The sequence below is a fragment of the Clupea harengus genome, chromosome 9 (genome assembly GCF_900700415.2).
Source record: "Clupea harengus chromosome 9, Ch_v2.0.2, whole genome shotgun sequence".
Lineage (NCBI taxonomy): Eukaryota > Metazoa > Chordata > Actinopteri > Clupeiformes > Clupeidae > Clupea > Clupea harengus.
Window position 1 is genome coordinate 3,367,442 of NC_045160.1, and position 25,000 is coordinate 3,392,441.

General features: G+C 47.3%; 1 protein-coding gene across 1 annotated transcript in view; it reads left to right on the forward strand.

Annotated features, from left to right (window-relative positions):
- gucy1a2 (guanylate cyclase 1, soluble, alpha 2) overlaps positions 1-25,000 on the forward strand; it is a 50,182-nt gene that overhangs the window by 5,805 nt on the left and 19,377 nt on the right. The window contains exons 3-6 of the mRNA XM_031573097.2: positions 9-130; positions 4,333-5,303; positions 20,392-20,877; positions 22,711-22,854. Of these exons, the coding sequence (XP_031428957.1) occupies positions 9-130; positions 4,333-5,303; positions 20,392-20,877; positions 22,711-22,854 (1,723 nt within the window). The remainder of the gene's footprint in view (positions 1-8; positions 131-4,332; positions 5,304-20,391; positions 20,878-22,710; positions 22,855-25,000) is intronic.

A 25,000-nucleotide genomic window follows, 5' to 3' on the forward strand; every position in this document is an offset into this window, starting at 1 on the left:
TTTCACAGGCGCAAAGAGGATGGGACAGAGGAGAAGAGAGTGTTTGATAAATGCCCCTATGTGGATAACGCTGGCTCCGAAGAAGAGGCAGACATCTCAGGAATTCTACAGTACATGTCAACACTGCTGGGTAATTCCCCCTTTCTCCATCAATCTGTGGCAAACCAGGGAGGAAGGCATGATAAGCCTCAATCTGATTTCAGATATTTTCAAACACCCAGAGAGTGTATGTGCGCTGCGTATGGAATGTGTGTGTGTGTGTGTGTCTCAGTCACTGGGAAACAAACAGCACTGATACGACCCAACCATGTCCCTCCATTCATAGTTCTCCAAAAGCCCACAGGCTGATCTGGCGGATCCATGTCTGTATTCTGCAGTTGTGTAATCTGGGTGCTTGTGTCGCCCCTACCACGCCACCCCGTGCTGCGTTGCTGTATCTGCTGTGACTGGTGTGTGTGTGTGTGTGTGTGTGTGTGTGTGTGTGTGTGTGTGTGTGTGTGTGTGTGTGTGTGTGTGTATTTAGGGGAGGGCTTGGACAGATGCCTCGAGAGCTAGGCTCTTTTCTGCTGGCAGCGCAACCTTTGGGTTTGATGCATGGCGCTCAGGCCCTGAGCAATAATATTTGATTCCGCACCGACGAGCCAAAAGCGTACTCTCACCGCCCCTCTGAAAAGCGCAGTGGAGGAGCAGAGTTGAAAAAAAACAAAAACTCAACCAGAAGGTCGAGATGTCTCGGGATTGTGCCGAAGAACACACAAACTCCCTTGGGACTGTCTAGATTGGATGTGGTGCAATCAGGAAGACAGTTCACCATGTCTGTGTGGGTGGTTATTAAAATTCGCATGCTTAATGCTCCCGTAAGCAATACGTGTCTGTAATCCTTAAGGAAGCTGGATTTACATTGTACTAAGGAATGGTGAAAGTACGTGCTTTTAGAAACGTCTCCGCGACTCTCCTAATCTCTGTTATCAGCTACTCCAATGTCTGCATGAGCGGCCGTCCGTAGATACCGATCAAGATCGATCATGCTCAAAGAAATAGCCGTTCCTGCATTGCCAAGTAGTTTCTGCAGAGTAAGCCGGGTGCGGTGGAAGTAAGCCAGAAAAAGCTAACACGGCTTGCACAAGCTTTAAGAGCTATACCATAGATATAACGATGTTGTGATTGTTCTAGCTATCCTCTGCTGTAGCACGTGCTTCTTTATTTCCATTTTTTTTTTTATGAAACGGACGGTGGTTCACTCACAACAGTGTCCCTCCACCATCACAACAGCAACTACCAACGTGTCTGTGCAATTATGTTAGGTACCACAGGACATGACTAGGGCACGACTGTCACCACCCAGTGGCATGCCCACCATCATTACACTGGTCTGGTGTAGTCACTGTTAACCGCCGTGGCCCTTTGTGTGTGTTTTTATGTGAGGGGCGACGGAGGTTTGAATGCAATCAGCCCCAGGGCTCTGTCAACAGACATAATCTATTACGATGATACAATGATAATTGCAGCCCAGAGAATAAGAGCTGTGCATGGGGTCAAACGAAGGCATGTTGATTATGTCTGTCTCTGTCTGATGGCGACATTATGAAATCGGGAGAGAATTATTAGGCTAACAGCTCTCGGAGACAATTTTTACGATCAGACAAATTGGCAGTTTCGCATTACGAGGAGTTATTTTACTGAAGAATACATGCTTGAAATAACATTGAGAATCAATTTTTACAGCGGTGTCATTAGGAAAGGGTAATGCACACTTTGCACTGAAGGGGCAGAGACTAATGACTGCATCCTATTCAAGGTAATGTCAGATGTCTCAAATTACATTAGCTGTATGATGAGAGGTCAGTCCAGGCAACAAAGTGAGAGCTGGAAATGTTTTTGCCTTGTATGTATCAGATTGGGAGATGTGGATCTGTGGTCCCTAAGCCTTTTTATTCTTCACAGATGTGAAATGTCTTCCCCTCAAATTTCCTCTAGATATCTGTGTGTGTGTGTACGTGCATAAAATTAAAGAATTTATAAGCTTTGAGCCACGCTTCCCCTACGCTTCCAGACACTACGTGTCTATGTGTACATACGGTAAGTGTCAAATTTCTTACCGGAAAGTAGTAGTCCAAGTAGGTTAAACTTAGTGTCTACTACATTGCACCCCTTGAGTTTCTGAAGTCCACTTCACACTTTTTGCCACAAATATACCTCTGCCTCACTGTTTGCAAACTGACAGTATTCTGTGGTAGCCTGTTGTGATGTCGCCTGTAGACTAGGTCTGATGGTTGCACTCGTGCAAAGCCTCTCTCACACCTCTTAGCAGTATCAGCTCTTTGTCATGTTTGCACATTTGGGCTCTTGAAGATCAATGTGAATATGGTGATGCTGGTGATGATGAAGATGGTGGTGATGGTGATGATGATGAAGAAGAAGATGGTGGTGATGATGATGGTGATGATGAAGAAGAAGATGGTGATGATGGTGATCCTGATCATAGTGTTGATGTTGAATGATGATGATGAAGAAGATGGTGATGATGATGGTGAAGAAGAATAAGATGATGATGATGGTGATCCTGATCATAGTGTTGATGTTGAATGATGATGATGATGATGATGAAGAATAAGATGATGATGATGGTGATCCTGATCATAGTGTTGATGTTGATGTAGATCATGATGTGGAGGGTTCAGGTCAAACTGACTCCTCAGCCCCTTTGTGTTCCGGTGTGAGCTTCTCCCCCATCCCTTTCCCACAACCACCAGTGGTCTGCTGTGGAGCGGCGAGTGGGCGCTGACGTGTGTGTGTGTGTGTGTGAGAGTGTGTGTGTGGGTGGACGGGTGTTGTGTGCGGCGACAGTGGGAGGGAGCACAGCGTGTTCTCTCTCCAGCCATGGTGGAGCTGCAGCTGTTGAGTGTCAGCGTGTTCCTCTTCCCTCGCGGCTCAGTTACTCTTCACCCAACCATTCCCCATCTTTCTCTCTCACTCCCTCCTTCTCTCGCTCTCTCGCTCTCTCTCTCTCCCCTCCCTCACACTTCTCTTTCCCTCGCTCTCCCTCACCCCTTCCCCCCCTCCCTCATACTCGGCCACATACAGCGCTGTGTTGAGTCTGTACACGCAACCCCCTTTTTGCAATCACGTTGCCATTGTATGGGGCATGGCATGTGTGGGTGAGGGAGTGAGAAGGGTCCGTGCGTGTGATTGCACGCTTGTTTACTGTTTAGGTGGGTTACGAAAGGATGCAGTGGTCAGACTCCGTTTGGTTCATTTGTTTGTGCAACGTGATTCATGCAGACGAGGAATGAAGTGGGTATCCATGTGTGGGTTTCTCCTGGGCCCTGGGTGTTTATTTATTTGTTTGTGTTTGTGTGTGTGTGTGTGTGTGTGTGTGTGTGTGTGGGCGGGCATATATGTATTCTTACATCCATGCAAATAATGCAAGTTTATGTATGTGCATTTGATTTTCAGTCTATAAGTGTGTGTTTGTGTGTGTATGTGTTTGGGTGTGCACATGTGTTATCGCATGTGTGTGTGTATGCTTCCGTGCACACATGCACTCACGTGAGTGTGTATTTATGTGTGTGTGAGCGGGCTCCGCTCCGTCAGGGGTGGTTGTGGAGGACTATGAAACGCTCAGTGGCTGTGACTCCCCCAGTTCGTGGGGTTGCCAGGTCCAGCCTGCTGCTCGGTGCACGGCGAGCGTTTGTTCCTGCTTGTTATGTGTCGCAGGTCAGCAGTCAAACAGCACAAACATCTGCTCGCTCCTATTAAAGAAACAGAAATAACTCTCTCTTTCCCCTCTCCGGCAAATTGCTCTGCAACTGACCAAGAGATGCTTGCATGAAGATAGAAGTGTGTGTGTGTGTGTGTGTGTGTTTCTGTATAACCATGCAAAGGTTGTTTGTATATTTATGTGTGTCTATTGTTGGAAGTTGTTGGAATTTGGAAGAATAGCCATATTGTGTTCTGATTTCAGAGGGCTTCAGAGGTTTCTTTACCTGCCAATAGGTTGCTGTTGTGTCATTGTTAGTCATCTACCTTATGTTTAGTCGTGTAATATAAATCAACAATTACTAAATTACTTCTAAAATACATATGTGATATTCAGTCTGTAAGTCTGCCTTTGTATGTACTCTCTGATGGTGTCCATCTGTGTACATGGGCGTGTATCATTTCTGTATTCGCGCAAGATTGCTGACCTCTGCCTCACCTCTTGTGTCAGTGTGCATCTGCGTACTTGTTAGGCCTGTTTGCGTGTTTGTCTTGGTGTGAGCCTGAGGCAGAGGCAGTTGCTGTCCGTGGTGCTCGCACACAGTGAGTTTGATATTTCTGTCTCCGTCCCAGGTGTGGCTTTCCCAGAGCTGCGGGAGCGCTTCGGCGAGGAGTTCTTCGGCCTGTGCTTCGAGGAGAACGAGCGGGTTCTGCGGGCCGTCGGGGGGAACCTGCAGGACTTCTTCAACGGCTTTGACGCGCTGCTGGAGCACATCAGAACGTCGTGCGGGCGCCGCGCCTCAGCCGAGGCCCCCTCCTACCTATGCAAAGAGGTGCCCCCTCACCAGGAAGGCAAGGCAGGGGCTGGAGGAAAGGAGGAGCAGGAGGAGGAGAAGGAGGAGGAGGAGGAGGAGAGAGGAGGGACGCTGTTATTGCACTGTTTCAACCCGGCAGCAACCGTCGGCGTGGCCATGCCCGGGTTGATCCGCGCCGCCGCCCGACGCATCTACCACACGGAGGTGACGGTCGAGGAGGCTCCGCCGGCTTGGCTTGTCGACACGGACGACAACGACGAGGACTGTGACCGTGACGACCGCGACGGGGAGCATGCTGGCAGCGGTGGGAGCGGTGGCAAAGGCGGAGGCGGAGACGACTCCTCCACCTCGCCCGCCCCTTCCCCTTCCTCCTCTCCCTCTCCACCTTCCTCTTCCGCCCCCAATTGCCTCTCCTTTCTGATTCGCCAGCATCGGCCTCCGCTCGCCGTTTCCTCCCCCCGCTCCTCCCCCAGCTCCTGCTCCCCCTCCAGGCCCCTGCCACTCAAGCTGTCCTGCTCGCCACCGGACCTGCCAATCAGCCTCAGCACCTTCTGCAGGGCCTTCCCCTTCCACCTGGTGATGGGGCCCCACATGGAGGTGCTCCAGCAGGGCGAGGGGCTGCGCAAGCAGGTCAAGTGTGAGCCTCACCGGACCGCCAATTTCCGCGACCACTTTGAGATCGTCTCCCCCAGGATCCCCTGTACCTTCCAGAGCATCCTGCTGCGGCTGGCCACCCCCTTCACGATCCGCACGCGGCCCGAGAGCGGGGGACTGGATGGCAGGGAGAAGGTGAGGGGGTTTGGGGTTCTGGGCTCTCCTCCGATGGGGTCTGCTGCTGGGCGGGCGGGAGGGTGGGGGCATCTTTAGTAACGTCACCCCAGATCACAGCTGACTGTGGAACAGTCTCAGATCTCAGTTCCAAGAGAGGCTGTTCCAGAGGCAGCCACTGACTGGAGCCCCTAATGGATTTGACCAGCAGCTCAGGGAGCTCCTTTGTAGTTTAATGTATGCATAATGTGTGTATGCCTACCCGTCAGGTCACAGATAATGCTGCGGTTAAAGCTGTCATGTGTGATCAATACCTGACAGATGTGCCTGCTTCTGTGGGCCTGCCAATAGGTCTGGTTTGCGGGCTCGTGTCCAATGTAGCACAGAGGTAACATATCAATGCTATGAAAATACAATAATTAAATTAACTAAAATATCAAATATTTAATTACACAATATACTGCAGTACACTATTTTTTTTTGCACAAAGCATTTTCAGTGTTCTTAACATGATAGAACATGAAAGCCTATTTTGTCTGTGACGTGTGTTAAATGACTGAGCTTGGTCTGGGTATGGTGTGTCACGTGCAGGCTCTGAGGCTAGTGACTCGGACTCGCTTCAAGGTTGCTGCGTGCCAGAGAGAGTGAGCGCGTTATCGTTGGCTATGCATACAATCTGATGTGGCGGCTCGTGAAGGAGTTTGACATTGATGCTATTTGAGTCACGCCGAGGTGTTCTTGTGATAAGGGGCAGATGTACCACAGGTGACCTTTACCTGGAGATAAAATGATAATGTTTTTGTGATGTTAATGTTCCCCCCCCCCCATTGTCCTATGGTTTCTTCCTCAGTTCTCTCTCAGTCTGGTGAGCTTAGCGCACATGCTAGCAGAAGGAGTTTGCAGCTCTTCTGTGTTGCATTAAGCATACACGGTGTGTGTGTGTGTGTTTGTGTGTGGCCTAATTGGACACGGTTGGCATAGCTAGAGGCTGTTGACAGACGAAACAAATACCCTGGCTTAGTTTACTAATCTGGCTAGATGATTATGAAATGCCTGGAAAGAGACGCAGCTTATGGTGGGATATCCCTCCCACCCACCTCCGCCTTCGGGCTGAAACGACAACCACACCTCTGTCCAGCCTCTCATCCATCCATCCATCCATCCATCCATCCATCCATCCACCCATCCTCCCATCCAAAATCCATAATTTGATTAATACTGGAGGAGCTCCCATCTGGCTGATTCGCTGTGGTGTTGTGCCTCCTAAGAGCACCTGGCTGGGGCCCCATCTTGTATGTTCAAAAGTATTCCGTTTCAGATGTGATTACCGGTGACCCTGTTCCACCTCATCAGCCTGCCATGAGGCCCTTTGTGTTGCGTGTAATCTTCTCCTGGCAGTAGGCTGCGCCGGTAAAAAAGAGGCAGAACGACCCCGATTCTTTTTCCCTGCGTGCTCGCGACCTGGCAAGGCACAGGCGGCTGTATTTTTAGACAGGGACTGTTGAGCTGCGCTGGAGCGTTGAGCATCAGGAGAGGTGGGTACTCGTGCGAGCGTGCGCTCTCTCTCTCTCTCTCTCTCTCACCCCGTGCAGCCGCAAAACTCCTCCACACGGCCCCTTAATGGGCCCTGCCACCGAGAGAGAGAGAGGGAGAGAGAGGGAGGGAGAGAGAGGGAGAGAGAGGGAGAGAGGGAGAGAGGTGTGCTGTGGCTGATTTTTCAAAATTGAGGCGCGCAGACACACACACACACACACACACACACATACACATTGTACACATAGACATCCATACATAGCAGTGCAGGTGTGAGCACTCAGCTCAGCCCGCTCCTCTTCCTCTTCCTCTTCCTCGCCATCCAGCCTCGTCGCTTCAGAGGACCGCGCTCTCTTCGCGTGAGACCGGCAGCGGCCTATTTCTTCCGACGAGTTGTCATCGTCGCCGGGGCCATTGGCTAAGAGCTGTCACATCCGCTGTGAGTCAGCGGAGGAGACAGTGACGTCCTCAGGCCAGGTAGAGCCTGTCAGAGTTAACGGGAAAAAGGAGAAAAGCGTGGAGAAAAATAAAAAATAAAACACTTTCGAGAGAACAACCCCTGCAGTCTCTGTCAACCTGTATTCATGGACGTCGGAGACCGCGGTTCACTACACATAGCTGGAGGGGTGACGGGTGTGTTTGTCAGTGTGTGGGAGAGAGAATGTGTAGAGGGAGGTCTCTGTTTGTATTCATGCTGTGGTGAGAAATCGGTGTTTATTTGCGTGTGTTTTAGAAGTCAGTGTCGAACCATCACTGGTGTGGTTCAGTGGTAGGTCGGGCTTCTGGTCTTTTGGTAGAGACTACTGACTTCCAGGTATAGAGCAATGATGCCATTCTCCTTTGGCTTTTTAGCTGGCACACATGGGTTCAGACAGTGTAAGAATAAGACCAATGTTATACTTCACCAACACATTTCATATGTTATAAGCACCATAACCTACTATTTTGGAACATTAAGCCACTCTAAGCCTTTTCCTTATAATCGGTATCTACGATGCCTAATTGAAGATAATATCCATACTCATAGGATCTCGGTTGTGTAAGTGTTTATGACAAGACTGATGTCTGAGAGAAATGTGGTCATCATTGATTGCTGTTTTCACGTTAAGCGTTTTAGAATGTCCCCCGTAGAAAGCAGACTCCAACCAGACTCCATTAGGAAGTCTAATGAGGACGACTATGCACCCGAGGTGTGTCCGCAGCTGTCTGTGTGCGTGTCTGCAGCTGTCTGTGTGCGTGTCCGCAACCGAATAGAACCGGTAGCTGGTAGCTGGCTGTGATGGACACGGAGCCCTCCATGATGTAACACAATTCAAGACTCCAAGATACACACACACTTACACAAACAAACACACACTTTGTGTTTGAATTGATGTCTGCTCAGAATGTATCTCCCCTAAATGCAGACACACTCCCATGCCAGAGGTGATTGGACAGCTTTAATGGCTGATGATGGGCAGTGGGCTGCTTCTGATGAGGTGTGAGAAGCTCTGGTGCAGATGTCAGCTGGCGTAACCTCACCATACACACACATAGACACACACACACACACACACACACACACACACACACACACACACACACACACACACCTCCCGATCCCTGCGCTCGTCTCCTGTCTGCTCGGCGGCACTGATAGCTGATGGATATCCCCCCCCCCCTTTCCCTCTCCCCCCTCCCTTCCCCTGATTTACGAGGCCATCTCCGTTAAATCACTCCTCTCCCGAGACGGATGGCCCTGGACTGGCGCACAAAGCCATTCCGCTGACGCGTCCGCTCCGCTAAGACAAACCGCTCACCGGCGATCCCGTGTGACACATCCCTCACTGCCGCCACTACCGCGGCCACAGGCTCTCATTCAGCCACATCACAGACAGGCGTGGCACAGAAGACCCATTACAACCAGCGCCTGTGTGATTGCCCTCTGCCTCGTTTTTTCGAAATAAGTGCAATTCTGCAGTGATTTATGACACACTGTTCTTTGAGCACGGTCAGAGTGTTTTAGGGGTGATGCTGGACATGTCAGTGCAATATGAGGAATGGAGCTGTGTGTGTGTGTGTGTGTGTGTGGGGGGGGGGGGGGCGGGTGTATGTGTGGGAGAAAAGACAGAGAGAGGGGACATGAGGTCTAGGCATGCTAAGTGAGACCTCTCATACAACCATTGTAGGTTTTTTGGAGAATACAGCCATGGACCCCTGTACAGTAATATCGAAGATGAACACAGCATTGATGGTACTGTATACGTTGTGTTTTACATATTGAAGTGATTGTGAAGTGTCTGAGAAGTAAATCCTAATGTGGTGTGCACTGTGAGTTCATTGAAGGTTCAGCTAGGACATGGAGTTGTTGCTGGGGTTTAGAGTGGAGTTATGTGTGACGTGTGGGAAGCCAGCGTTGGGGAAGGAGAGGCCCCTGCAGCGGTGAGTTTCGCCTCTCTGGGATGGCGGGCATGAGAGAGGAAGGAGAAGAGAGAGGAAGGAGGAGAAGAGAGAGGGAGAAGAAGAGAGGCAGAGGTGAGGAGAGGGAGGAGGGTAGAGGCTGACATTTTTCAGCAGAAAGGGCAGTGAGTGGAGGCGACAGGGCTGAGATGCGGGGGCTGTCTGTTTGAACCCCAGCCTGCCCCCCTCGCTCTCCCTGGAGGGGCGTTTGAGTACCCCTACCACCCCCCCCCCCCCCCCCCCCCCCCAACCCCCCTCCCCAACCCCAACCCAAACACTACCCCCACCCCAGAGGCCTGAGTCATGCAGGCAGGCAGGCAGGGGGAGAGGGGGTTGGAGGGGGTTTCTCCCAGCTCTCACAGGGTAAAGGTGAACTGGCAGAGCCTCTGACTCTGCATACTCACTGCACAGAATCTCTCCTCTGGGCTTCACCGTGTTCTTGTTCATGCATAATGAACTGCACCTATCTCTGCTTTTGCATCCTCCAAACTATGGTTTATTTAGTGGAAGATCAAGTATGAAAGAGTGAGTATGGAATAAAAAGAACTAGAATTAGCATGTAGCATATGTGCTAACAGAACATTAAACATGTAGTTAAGAAGAAGTAATATGTTTGACAAATGACCGTGAATACGCACAAAAAGATATAAAACTATTCACTCTCACACACACACACACACACACACACACACACACACACACACACACACACACACACACACACACACACACACACACACACACACACTCAGAAGAGCCCATACTCAGTATGCAGCACCAGTACTGTACAGGTAAAACCCTTTTCCCTTTCTTTGGCTCTCTCTTACACACAAACACAGCTATACACCACACAAACACAGCTATACACCACTAAAACACAGCTATACACCACACAAACACAGCTGTACACCACTAAAACACAGCTATACACCACACAAACACAGCTATACACCACACAAACACAGCTGTACAGCACACAAACACAGCTATACACCACACAAACACAGCTGTACAGCACTAAAACACAGCTATACACCACACAAACACAGCTGTACACCACACACGCACAGCTGTACACCAACCAAACACAGCTATACACCACACAAGCACAGCTGTACACCACTAAAACACACACATACACACACAAGCACATACGCACACACACACACACACACACACACACACACACACACACACCAAGGTTATTATAGTTTTGCATTTTTCACTAGTTTTTATTTTTATTTCGTTTTGATTTTTTTTTTCAATTTCAGTTTAGTTTTAATTAGTTTTTAAAGCGGGTTTGCTAGTTTAGTTTAGTTTCTATTTTTTGTAAATGCTTAGTTTCAGTTTAGTTTTTATTAGTTTCAGTATTAGTTTTAGTCTTTACTGTGGAATGCAACAGACCAAGGTAGGGCCAGTCAGGGAAGCTTAATTTTTTTGCTTGCAAAACAAAATGCTCAAAATTAATAGAAGATACAACCTATAATAAATGATATGTAATAAAAACTCACCAAACATACCATTTTAAAAAAATTATTCACTTAGGACAGATGAACAGCCATCCACAAAAAAGACAACTATGAAAGATCTGTGTCAGACGTGTGTCAGTCAGAATTTGCGCATGTCCTGTTGAAGCAGACAGGAGACAGCGAGACGGTGAGGCAGCGATGAGCTGTGCCTCATCTCAGATTGCGCAATCCCTCACAAACTGGGTTGAGCGCATGCGTAGAACCTATTTACTCTTGCTGATCTGACGTAAAGCTGCAGTGAAAAAGCACGTAGAGGAGGCAAACAGTACCTCTGCTTCAATGAAGGGAGCATGCGAGAGCCCACCGGTCGGGTTAATGCTTGTTCTGCCGTTACTCTTCTTATATTTGACCTTGACTACGAAAATGAAAGATTCTATAGCTAAGCTAAAACATTCTTATAACTGGACTTTCAATCAAAACGTGAATTGATCAATAATGGGAGAATGCCGTAGCTAAAAGGTATGCTTCAAACGACGGGACAGAAGATAACTCAATCGACTTCTCACACCCAAAGCCAAATTGCTTTGAAAATATTTTGAACCTCAAGAATAGATATGGTTTTGGACGTACAGCGGAGACCCAGGGGGCCTGTGCAACTTCGTAAGAGTTCATATTCACGAGTGCATAATCACACATATTAACACGAGTTCATCACAAGCTAGCAGCTGCCAACCGTATGTAGCTACCTTACATATGGTAGGTAAGGTAGCTACATACAGTTGGCAGCTGCTAGCTTGTGTGTGATGTGTGTTTAAAGAATGCTGATATGAAAAACAACCAGTAGTCAATGTGCAAGCTGCCAATTGAATGGTGATTTAAGCTACTGTATTGGGTTTATATATTTGTAAATCTGACTCTGAAGTGCCTCACCAGTCACGAACCTCACCGCACTTTACTGTTCCAAGTAATCCCAAATAGGACTGTCGCTTTCTCCCGACTTTTGCCGCCATGAAACCAGGTGAGGGGCGTGTACTAAAAGGGGTACGGCGGAAGATAGACTATGTATGAAATAAATTGACATCTATGAAATACATTGACAAAGACGAAAACTAAGGACATTTTCTCTATAATTTTATTTTAGTTAGTTGTGTAAAGACACAATACAGTTTCAGTTAGTTATCGTTTTTTATAAAGCCTCGTTTTTATTTTTATTTCAGTTAACGAAAAAAAAAATCACACCTCGTTTTCGTTTTTTCGTTAGTTTTCGTTAACTATAATAACCTTGACACACACACACACACACACACACACACACACTGTCCCCTTCTCAGCTGTCAAATCCTAGCTCATAACTTATGGAGGAGTGTGTTGACCCATGATACAAGCTTGCTTGCTTGCTTACACACACACACACACACACATACGCATCCACAAGCACACACATGAAGGCATGCATGCGCACACACACACACACACACACACACACACACACACACACACAGAGACACATTCTCCCTCTCAGAGCAGGTACACTCACACGCTCACTCTCATTTTGCCCCAGGTAAAACTAAGTAGGGTCCTATTCCTTGCAGTGCCTCAGGTTGTTGTTCGCATTTGTATTGTTTGCCGCGAACAGGATAAATATACAGAGATCCGCAGACAGTAGCTCCAGGGCCGTGTGTCACATGAGTGTGGAGGGGACAAAAGGGGGATTTGCAGAAGATGCATCGCTATAAGCCAGACAGCTACATTAGGACTCCATGCCCCGAGTAACACAAACACAAGATGTGGAGCTCCCGATTTATTCCTGGATTTACTTCAGAGGGGTTTACTGATGTACTGTCTCTCATTCATACACACACACACACACACACACACACACACACACACAGGTGCACACATATTGGCTTGGCATTTGTGCCTTTGACAAGGGGATCAATACGGTGCCACACACAATGGATTTGTCACAGTGGTGAGCCAGGAGCTTAAGCAGCAGGCCCTACCAGACGCCAAATGGGAGAAAGCTTCTCTTTTAAAAGCAATCAGTCAGTCTCTCTCCCTCTCTCTCTCTTGATCGTTCTCTTTCTGTCACTTACTCATTCATTCATTCATTCATTCATTCATTCACACACTCTCTATTTCAATCTCTTTCTCACTAACTTTCTTTTCATTCCCTATCACTTTTTCTCTTTGTTGCTCCTCTTCCATCTCTCTCTCCCTCTCTTTCCATCTCTCTGTCATGTTTTATAATTTCAGAGGGGGGTGGACTGAACTGACATATCAAAGATGCTTGAGCATTTACCCAGAGCTTCCCCCGTGCCGCTGAAAGCAGTTTGTTCTCCCTTTCGCGTCCTTGTCATGTAAAACGGAGGGTGTCGTCCTGAGCCGACGCTCGCTCGGCGAAGCTGAAGGACTAAGCGGGAAACATAAATCAAACAAACGACCAGAAATGCCACGGGCCAGCCGTAGCTTGGCCCCAAAGTCTGTTTAGCTAAAAATGTGTCTCGCCCTGAAGGTTGGAGATGTTAAATACCAGATGAATCCGTTTATGCAAAGCTAATGGCCTTCAGGTCCCGCCGATGGAAATGTGGTGGCATTTATAGCCTGGATTTTGGGAGGAAAATTCTAAGCTATAGGGTTTGTTTCACTCCCAGTCCATATACAATCAGTTTGGACAGAAATCTTTATCAGATTACTGTACACAGTCTCTTCTCCTGTTAGCCGTGTGGGATAAAAGCCTTGTTTAAAGAAATCAATGGGAATGGAGATGTTGTGGAAATGTAAGCGCATAACTCCCCCACCCCCTCCTCCCTATCTCCATTGTCCTGGCCACGTAGTTAATGCCAATTAAACAGATTAGTCAGAGGTTCTGTAAACGAGCATGTAATACACACCCCCCCATACACACATACACAAACACACACCCCTGTGTTTCCTGTGTTTGTCTCAGACTTTCCTCTCTGCATCGCAGATCAGGTCTGCAGCCTCCAGAGGTTTGCCAGCTCTGACCCGAGAGGAGCCCCGGTGTGTGCTTCCCTGGCCTGGAGGAGAGCCCCGGGGGGCAGGGCTGGGGAACTGGGCTTCAGAGAGCCAGGCCCGGGAGCCTCCTCCAGGCGCTCTGCAAAAGGCTTGTGCGCCCCTTCAGTAGTGGTAATGCGCAGGGGTGCCACTCCTTTTAGCGCATTTGGGAAGCACTCTCACTCACTCTGCTAATGGCCATCTTTTTGTTTTATATGGAAATGTGTTTTTTTCTCCTCTGAGGCTTGTGTGTGTGTGTGTGTGTGTGTGTGTGTGTCTGTGAGAGAGTGAGTGAGTGAGAGACAGAGAGAAATAGACATAGAGCGAGAGAGAGAAAGGAGAGGTGAGTGAATGGTTGACTTCTACATGGTAATGAAAGGCTGTTTTATATGTGGGCTTTGTAGCAGAGTGGCCCTTCTCTCCTCCATCTCGATTTGCCCTGCCCCTATCATTCTCTCTCTTTCCTTCTTTCTTTCTTTCTTTCTTTCTTTCTTTCTCAGGCTTGAATATTCTATCTTCATTCTCTCCTTCATTTCTCTCTGCGTCACTCTTCTACTCTCTCGCCTCTCTCAAGTCATTGCCCTTTGTTGCCACCGCTTCTCCTTCTCTCTTTGTTACTTCCCACTCTCTCTCTCTCTCTCTCTCTTCGCCTCCCATCCTCCTCCTCCTCCTCCTCCATCTCTCCCTCTTTCTCTGTCCCTCTCCCTCCCTCCTGCTCTTCCAGTGCTGTTGTGCTGGCACAGGGCGAAAACCCCACCAGCGTGTCCGCGGCCTTGCTAGAAGTCATTAACAAATCATAGGCTGCGCTCCAACTCCTGGTCCAGCGGCAGCATATGTCTTTGAGCTCATGGCTGATTATATATTAATAGGCTGCTGGTTTTTAGCCCGCCGTTATGTAAGTGTGTTTGTGTCTCGCAGGGATGACTTGGAGTGGAATGGCACCTTCATGGTCGGTGTGTGTGCGTGTGGAATGAGGTTTTTCGCTCTTGCTGCGGTGATGTGAAGCTTGAGTTAGTGCTCATGGTTCCTAGTGTGTAAAGAGGGGAAAGAACAGGCTTCAAGTGTAGTTTGCTTTGTGTGTGTGTGTGTGTGTGTGTGTGTGTGTGTGTGTGTCGTAGCAGGAGAAAAATACACAAAGCCCTGCACACTGTTTGCTGTGACTGTGTGTGTGTGTGTGTGTGTGTGTGTGTGTGTGTGTGTGTGTGTCATTCTAGTCTGCAAACTGTTTGCTCTGGCTGTGTAACCCTTGTTGAGTTTGTGTAAGTTTGTGTGTGTGTGTGCGTGTGCACCTCACCAGTCTTTGCTGTTTGCCCTGATTGTGTATTTGTCTTTTCCCGGTCTTTTACCCTTTTTGAGATTTTTTGGGGGCTTTCTCCTATTCTGTGCTGGTCTGTGATTGACATGTTTGTTAGTTTCTGCTCTCTGTACCGAAAAAAACCAATCCCAGAATGCATAAGTGTGTGTGTGTGTGTGTGTGTGTGTGTGTGTGTGTGTGTGTGTGTGTTCATTTGCCATGTGCCAATCCAAGCATTGTGAGGTGTGTGCCGATCAGCCATCTCGGTAATCACGTTTCCATGGAGATGTGCTGCGCTGTGCTCAGACTTGGACTGTGGTTTGTGTGTCAGTGTTTGTGCGCGTCTCTCCACTCCTCGCCTAGCTACTGTAGCTCACTCCCATGCCAGCACCGCGGAAAACAGATGCTCCCGCGTCTCAGGCGCATCTGGCCTCAAAACTGCTTCTGTGTGTGTGTGTGTGTGTGTGTGTGTGTGTGTGTGTGTGTCTGTTTGTGTGTGTGTGTCTGTCTGTGTTTTGCCGTTTGCTCAGGGAGTGTGTGCTCTTATAGCCTGGCTGGCATAGCTCCAGAGCTGGGGGTTTGTGTGTGTGTGTGTGTGTGTGTGTGTGTGTGTGTGTGTGTGTGTGCGTGCGTGCTCCTCTAGCCGCAGAGATGTAGGTTGTCTACATTATGCAGATCCAGAAGGAGGTTCTATAAATAATCCATCGGCCTGTGCGGCTCTGGCTTGTTCCGAGGTGGAATCATTTTTTGTGACAACAGCTTGTGAAAACAGGACTACTGGAGGCCAGACCCCTGAGCTAGCAGGGTTAGCCTAGCCTTCTGTAGTCACACACCCCCTCCCCTCCACACACACACAAACACACACACACACACACACACACCTGACATTATCGCCCCTAACCTAGCCAGTCTGCCAGCACAGCCACCCCTGCCCCTGTTATGCTCTGCCACCCACAACCCCCTACATTAAAGTACATCAACGCACATGCACGCCTGCACACACATTCCAACTCAAAGGGCACACACACACACACACACACACACACACACACTGTAACGGTGCGGCTGCCCGTTACCGCTAACATTGTACTTGAACAGGACAAATGGAGTAGCCAGAGCGAGACACAAACACAATGTTTATTGTGCACACAAACACGACAACTACATTTCACCACAATCACCGCATCTGTAAGACACAAACATATAACATACCGTCACGGAAGAGCCATCCATTGATCGCATGGCAAACATTGTACATAGCTAAGACAATGGCGAACTTCTTACCGTGCGGTGGCACGTTGACGTCCTGCGTCTGGACAGAGGGAAGACCCGACGTAAAGTCGGAAGGGTCTTTTGAACGTTGGCGCACGGGACGTAAGACGTGGGTGGTGGGATGATAGGGGTGTTTGTAGTATGTAATTACTGGGGAGTTATTTAGAGGGCTAAATAATTATGTAACATGATTGTATTTGTATTAACCTGTCTGTATTATTATAGTGAATGTATTTATTGATAGTTAGGCAGAATAGGTATTATTTTAAAGATAATTGATCTAGGATAGGTAAAATGGTTTAGCCTGCTCAAGTAAAATGCCAGAGCACAGCATGTGGAGGTCAGATAGGTCTAAGGTGAACAGCAGCCAACACCTCTGAAAGTTGAGTAGAAAAGTACATGGAGCTTACTTTTGATTATTGAAAGTGCCTTTGTTATTTTGAAGTTATTTAGTTATTGGAAATTATTATTTGGAGTTTTTTTTCCTTTTCGATGTTTTTCTCCATACTGAGATGTTTACCTTCTGCCACAGGCGAGTAAAACCTTTTGGATGAATCCTAAATCTTTGAAACACTGTCTCACAGCCTTTATTTCACTGCCGCAAAGTCAGCCATCCTACACACACACACACACAGAGGTATGGGCAATGGCCTGAGGGGTTGATGACCTAGCAGAGGTGAAGGAGGTGTGAAGGGAGAAAGACATGCCCTCTCCACACTGCTCCTCTTCTGCTGTTACACAGGGGCAGGCCCCAGGCTGCTGATATCATGACCACAGTTTGATCTGTGCCAACATCAGTGTGGGAAATCATTTCAGTGCTGCTGTTTGCAATGGGTTTGCTCAGTTTTTGCTCTTTTTTGCCATCTCTTTTGCTTTTTTTAGTTTGACACCACTATTCACATCAGTACCTCGGTGAGAGAAGCAAAAGAGAGAGAGAGAGAGAGAGAATGAGAACTAGAAAATGGAGAGACAACGAAGAGAGACAACGAAGGAAGGCATAAAGTTAAACAAGAAGAAACTAAGCAACAGGGAAGACTGGAGACAGAGGAAACAGCATGAGAATAACAGAATGAAAAAAAAAAGACAGGAGCATCTATGAAGAGTAGCAGGAGAAAAAGGAGAGAGAGAGAGAGAGAGAGAGAGACAGAGAGAGAGAGAGACACGCACTGAGGGGGACAGACAGAACACAAGGGTTCTCTAGCCCATATGGTGGATCTGTAGACACACACACACACACACACACACACACACACACACACGGTGGATCTGTAGACACACTAGGACGGAGAGAGAGAGAGAGAGAGAGAGAGAGAGAGAGAGAGAGAGAGAGAGAGAGAGACTATGCCGGTCTGAGAGGCATGAAGAGACTGTTTGCTTTATCTCTGACTTCTAATCCCCAGCCTCCATATGCAGCCAAAAAAACACCTCACTCCGGCTCTGTTCAAACACATGCTGCGAGGCGTGCCTGCAAGAATGAAGAGAACTCTTATTGAAAGTAGAGAGATAAAGAGACAGAAGGAGGTGGAGGGAGAGAGAGAGAAAGGGAGAGAGAGAGAAAGAGAGAAAGAAAGGGAAGAAAGAGAAGAAAGAGTGAGATCGACAGAATGAGAGTAGGGGTTAGAGTGAGTGCGCAAGCAAGTCTTGGAATTCCACCGTAGCAACAAAATGCTAATAAAAGCAATGAGAGAAAACAGTCTTCCCCCAACTCAGAGAAAGAGAGAGGAAGAGAGAGAGAGAGAGAGATAGAGAGAGAAGAAAAGAAAAGAAAGAGAGAAAGAGTGTGACAGAAAAAGACGAGAAGGAATAGAATGACAGATGATTCCAAAAATGGTGAATGAGAGGTATGATACTATGAACAAGCATATGATACATATTTAAGGAAAGAAAGAGAGAGAAAAAGAACTGAGAGAGAATTTTTCAGAAAAAAACAAGATGTCAGGGAAAGAAATTCAGCCTTGGTATAAATACATTTGAGCATGACGAAAACATACACATAACTCGATAGCATGATATGGCAGTGAAATTTGGGAACCCCTTATGTACAATGGGTTTGGACAAACACGCAGTTGAAAACCTGCATGCAGAGCTCTGTAAGGATATTCTCAAGGAGCAAAGGAACACACCTAACAATGCACGAAGGGCTGAATTATTAATTCAAATCGAAAAAAGAGCCATCAAATTCTTGGAACATTTCCAAACAAGTGACCCCTAACTCGTGTTGTTTTAAAGCCCCAAATTATAAACACAGAATGATGTATTGTATTGGACTGAAACAAAATAAACTTCAATGTTATTTGGCCCTGAATAGAAAGTACACTGTGGCAGAATACCTATCCACAGAGACTAATATCACACTGAGGAGAACATTGACCAGACACAGATGAAGCAACAACCAGCCTGCCTATTGAAAAGGGTAGGCCCAGGCAAACCAGCCTGCCTATTGAAAAGGGTAGGCCCAGGCAAACCAGCCTGCCTATTGAAAAGGGTAGGCCCAGGCAAACCTGGCAGCCCAGAGAAGACATGCTGTGGACTCACTGCAGCCAGTGTGATAAAAACATAATTTTTTTTATTAAACCTATTCGTTCCTAAATTTTTAATAATTTACCCAGTCATTCAAAAACTTGAAGATAATCAAATTCCAAGAATAATATTACATACATATACTAGCAAGATATGTAGATGCTTGCCGTATAGAAAGGTATAAAGCACTTGAAGAAACCAAAACACACAGACTCAATGCCGTTGAACTACATGTTCTGTTGACAAATGTTCTGTTCTGTTTGTGAGTTCTTGTCTTGCCGATCTTGCTCATTTGAATTTGAACTTGAGAGAGAGGGGGAAAGACATAAGAGAGAGCCAGGGAGATGGCAGAGATAGGGGTAGTGTGGATTAAAGAGCACTAGAGGCCTTCGCTTCTTTTGATCCTCTCTCCTCCCTGGCCCAGCTGGAGCTGTGTGTGTGTGTGTGTGTGTGTGTGTGTGTGTGTGTGTGTGTGTGTGTGTGTGTGTGTGTGTGTGTGTGTGTGTGTGTGTGTGTGTGTGTTTGTCTGTGTGTGTGTGTGTGTGTCTGTGTGTGTGTCTGTGTCTCTGTGTGTGTGTGTCTGTGTGTGTGTCTGTTTGTGTCTCTGTGTGTGTGTGTGTGTGTGTGTGTGTGTGTGTGTGTGTGTGTGTGCGTGTGCGTGTGTGTGTGTGTGTCTGTGTGTCTGTGTGTGTGTCTGCGTGTGTGTGTGTGTGTGTCTGTGCGTGCGCGCGTGCGTGTGTGCGTGTGTGTGTGTGTGTCTGTGTGTGTGTCTGCGTGTGTGTGTGTGTGTGTCTGTGCGTGCGCGCGTGTGTGTGTGTGCGTGTGTCTGTGTCTGTGTGTCTGTGCATGTGTACATGCTCACCGATTTCTGTTTTTTCATAACCGCCTGTATGTCAACAAAGCAGGGCACACGGAAAGCAGACTCACCTCTCTCTCTCTCTCTCTCTCTCTCTCACACACACACGCACACACACACACACACACACACACACACACACACACACACACACACACACACACATTTTGGGAGCTCCATATGAGAAGACTCCTCTTCTGCCTCTCTCTCTGTGACTCCCCTTGTTCTCTCTCCTTTCTTATCTGAATTGTTAGCGATCTCTCTCTCTCTCTCTGGGCTCTGCTGCTTTGGCAGAGATTGGCGGAATTAGCCGGAAAGTCACAAGTTCCATCTGTTGTGAACCAGCGTACCTGACCAGGAAATCAGTATTGAATAAATCTGACTGTGAAATGCGGACCTGGATGACAATTGTGTGGCCCCTATCATTTACAAGCTAACCTTTCATCATCCTTCATCCTCTGTGCTCCTTATAATGGGCATGCTAACCTTATAACAGCCTGTTCTTCTCTACTTGTCAATTATGGACATCAAGGACGCTCAAGAAGTGTGCACCCTGAAATATGTGATAATGAGCCACTGTTTTGCTATTCCACCATGAACAGAGTGTGATCCTCCTCACGCTCTCGCTCTCTCTCTCTCTCTCTCTCTCTCTCCCCCTCTCTCTCTCTCTCTCCCTCTCTCCCTCTCTCCCACTCTCCCTCTTCCTAGGTGATGGAGATCAAGGGCCAGATGATCCACGTGCCGGAGTCGCGCTCGCTCATGTTCTTGGGCTCACCGCGCGTGGACAAGCTGGAGGAGCTGATGGGCCGCGGCCTCTACCTGTCCGACATCCCCATCCACGACGCCACGCGCGACGTCATCCTGGTGGGCGAGCAGGCGCGGGCGCAGGACGGCCTGAAGAAGCGCATGGACAAGCTGAAGGCCACGCTGGAGCGCACGCACCAGGCCCTGGAGGAGGAGAAGCGGCGCACCGTGGACCTGCTCTACTCCATCTTCCCCGGCGACGTGGCGCAGCGCCTGTGGCAGGGCCTGCCCGTCGGCGCCAAGAAGTTCGACGACGTCACCATGCTCTTCTCGGACATCGTGGGCTTCACGGCCGTGTGTGCGCAGTGCACGCCCATGCAGGTCATCAGCATGCTCAACGAGCTGTACACGCGCTTCGACTACCAGTGCGGGATACTCGATGTGTACAAGGTGAGGTGGGGTTCTTGTGCATGCTCATACACACACGCACACGCACGCACACACACACACACACACACAGATACACACAAACACACGTTGTCATGGGTGTCATCAATTTTCTTAATGGGTTGTAAATGGTTTTGCTGTAAATGTGTTTGCATGACCCTGGACATCAACAAGAGGACCAGCCTATACACACAGACACACACACACACACACACACACACACACACACACACACACACACACACACACACACACACACACACACACACACACACACACACACAAACACATTATGGTTGTATATATATATGTGTTGTGTACAAGACATGTACACTGACAAAAATGCAAACACATGCTTTGACTATCAGTGCAAGATACTGTATGTTCACCAGGACAAGGCTCCAGTAGGCAAACAAATATAATACACCAATGCACATCCACATGTGTCCATACACACATCAGAAAGATAGCCATGTTTGCACAAAACAAATCTAGAAATGCATTTGAATGTTTGATGCAGATGCAAAAACATACATCTGCATTGAATGAAAGTTCTTTGTATGCTTATATTTCCACAGTCTTGCTTGGACCCAAGACCTAAAACCTAATACCTAAAACAGTCTGAATGCTTCTACATCCCCTGTGTGTGTTTGTATGGGTTTCTGTGTTCGTGTCTCTCTGTGTGTGTGTTTGTCTATGTGTGTCTCTGTCTGTGTGTTTGAGAGTGTGTATATAAGTGTGTGTTTGTATGGGTTTCTGTGTTCGTGTCTCTGTGTGTGTGTGTGTTTGTCTATCTCTGTCTGTGTGTTTGAGTGTGTGTATGTACGTGTGTGTTCGATGCCTCCCCATTCCTCTGACTCTGAACTCTCGTGTTAGCGTGTTAACGTGTTAACGTGCTAGTGCGTTAGCATGTTGGCACTGCAGCAGAGGACTTTATTTTTTCGATTTTTTTGTACAGCTTGTGTTTTCCCCAGGCGGTGGACAAATACGGCCTGACAAATGAGCAGGGTAATCGCACTTAACAAGCGTGTGTCAATAATCTGGCATGCCAAAGTGACTGTAGTCGCCGGTGGGGCCATTAACACAGACCACTCAGCCTGTGTGACTGGGGTGGGGGTGGGGGCGAGAGTTGACTCAGCACAGAGAAACATGGGACATAGGGCATCATTCTACCTCTATCCCTCCCCATCTCTCTCTCTATCTCTGTCTCTCACTCAAATGCTCTCTTTTACACACACGCAGTCTCTCTCTCCCCCTTTACTTTCTCCCTTCCTCTCACTCTCTCTCTTCCACACGAACACCATTTGCCTCTCTCCTGTGTGCTTCCCGTTATAGCTGTATGTAATTTGGTCCCTTATTTTACACAGATTAGCAGCTAATTTCCCTCATTAACCTTTTGCCTGTATGTACTTACAGCATCATGTGTGCATATTGTAATGTAAGAGTGTGTGTGTCAGTACGTGTCTCTTAGTCTGTTACAAAATGATCCTACATGTTTTAGACTGTAGTGCTATAATGTACCATGATCTTATCGCACATATGTCTACAAAGATTTTTTCCCTACACCTAAGCAAGCTGGATTTATGCGTGTACTTTTGTGTTTTTTTTATCAATTCCATTATCCGTGTATGCATATGTAATAAATTATGCTATCATTTCTATGTGTCCTCTTGTCCAATGCATACTTATGTGTTCATCTTGATGTTAAATGCTTATAGTCAAACATGCCATCACTCCTCCCCTGATCAGTTTGTGTCTACACTGGGGGAACATGATTGAGTCCCCAATCCTTCTGGTTCTTTCTCATCCTCTGATCTCTCACTTCTTCCCCCCTAGATTGAGACGATAGGCGACGCCTACTGCGTGGCGGGTGGTCTCCACCGCAAGAGTGACAGCCATGCTCGGCCAATCGCACTCATGGCTCTGAAGATGATGGAGCTGTCGGAAGAGGTGCTGACACCAGACGGCAAATCCATTAAGGTGAGTGGAGGCGCTCGGTGGCTACCTGAGCTACCTGAGCTACCTGGACTATCATGAAGCCCAGGGGACTCATGTGAGGTGCACATCTGGGCACATATGTGAACACATTCAGCACACTACTGTATGCTACAATCTTTGTGAATGCACACCCTGGTCCAGGGGCACCCACAGGATTCTCGTTCATAGTACTCACACTCAGAAACAGTTGTGCTATGCACAGCCTAAAGGCCCCGTCACACCATGACGTTCTGGTCAACGTTCTATGATGTTAGAGGAAACGTTGGTAATCGTCCATGGTCGCTGGTATTGCGCCAGAAGAGCTTTGTGTGAAAGCTGGTGAACGCTGTAATCGTCGGTAATCGTCGGTGATCGGAGGAGAACGCTGGTCCAAAAAAAAAGCTTTGAACATGCACAAAAGTTCTCATGGAGATCAGCGTTCATCAACGTTTAATTTAAACGCTGGAGAACTTTCGTGGAACGTTTTATTAACTTTGCACGCGTTTGGCTATCGTAGTCAGTCGTTGGGTAGGGTAGACTGAGTACTTACAGTTGATGCACCCGAAATAACTTATGTGCGCAGCAATCCTGAGACGTGATTTTTAGTTTGGACATGCCTACTAACGTCCTCTTTGATCGAGGGAAATTTGAGCACCTAACCCATCTCTCGTAGGAAGATATTGGCGAAAGTTTTTTCACCAAGGGAAGATCTTACATACAATTAATATGTTATTAACCATACGTGATCAACAAACGCAACTTACATCATTGCAAACGTTATTCTGTGCACTATACATCTACATATCCAATGCTATCATGTCATGCAAGGTCATTGCATAATCTAGCGAAAAGCGGAGTGGAGGGTATTTGCTTGCTTGAGCCAGCATGAAGTAGATGTACTGAACTTGAACATAGCTGAGCACTGTTATAGCTGGTGCGGTTCCATGGCAGATGGATATGATATGAAGACTCTTGTGACATGGACAATGTGTGTGGATGTGTTGATGTTTTCTAATAATAAACATTGAGAAACACAAATTCAGTGTCAAATTTAAATCATTTATTTTAATAACATAAAACCCCAGGAATAACGCCCGTTATTTCGTAAATCACAGTAATAATAACAGTAAATCTTCGTCCGAAGACATTGCTAGTGAAAGAGGCTTTGTATTCTTCTTACTTTCAGCAGCGCTAGTAGCAGAAGCCCCCCTCACACCTTTTCGTGGTCTTGGAGGCATGATGTTCACTGTTCAGATCAACTGAATCCACTATGATTTTCCAGCGTTTTATACCCATTTGACTATAAAACCCACACGCCGCAAAACGCTTTTCTGTCATTATTCACACGTTAATTACACCTTTAACACGCTCTTCTAATGTTGACTTATCGTTTGTCGCGCTGGAGTGACACGTCAGCACACGTTTGTCGCGGACCAGTGACACGTCACTTGGTCGGTGTTACACACTCCTCATGCGTCAGTCCCACGCTAGTCATGTGTCAGTCCTACGCTATTCTTTTGTTAGTAACACGCCAGATGTGTCCACATCGCCCTAGAACGCTCGAAATTGAACGATTAGAAAGTTCAGAGAACGTTGACCAGAACGTCATGGTGTGACGGGGCCTTAAGTGGCAGCAGCTCATTTTCAGTAAACATAGGGAAACCATCTATTGACATAACCAGAAGTGAATGAGAGTGCAGGGGCTCGTGTCACAAAGACTGCACTGCGAAACATATTTTGAAAGAAATCGGTTGATTGGAACATTAGCTTTGCCTACTTTATGGTTATAGACTAAATGACTGCTCCAACCAAAACATAATTTGGCTGTCATTTTGTCATAGTTTTTGAGAAAATAAACTCAGCCATACATTTTCATAAAACACATTTTCTTTCTATATTGGATAACTCAGATGCCAGCTAGACAGCTTGCTAGCGCCGAACCCAGTGCCAGAAGGCTAGCATCCACAGATTTGAAATGCATATTTTGAAAGAAAGGATAAACGTCAATCAGAATAATGAAGCAAATGTATTTTTCGGTTGCTAGCTCATTATCGAACTCCCCCCAAATTATCTCCGACATCGGTTTCAAAGTTTTGAAGAATACTCATTAGTGCCAATCCAGTCAATTGTGTCTCTCTCATATTGTTCC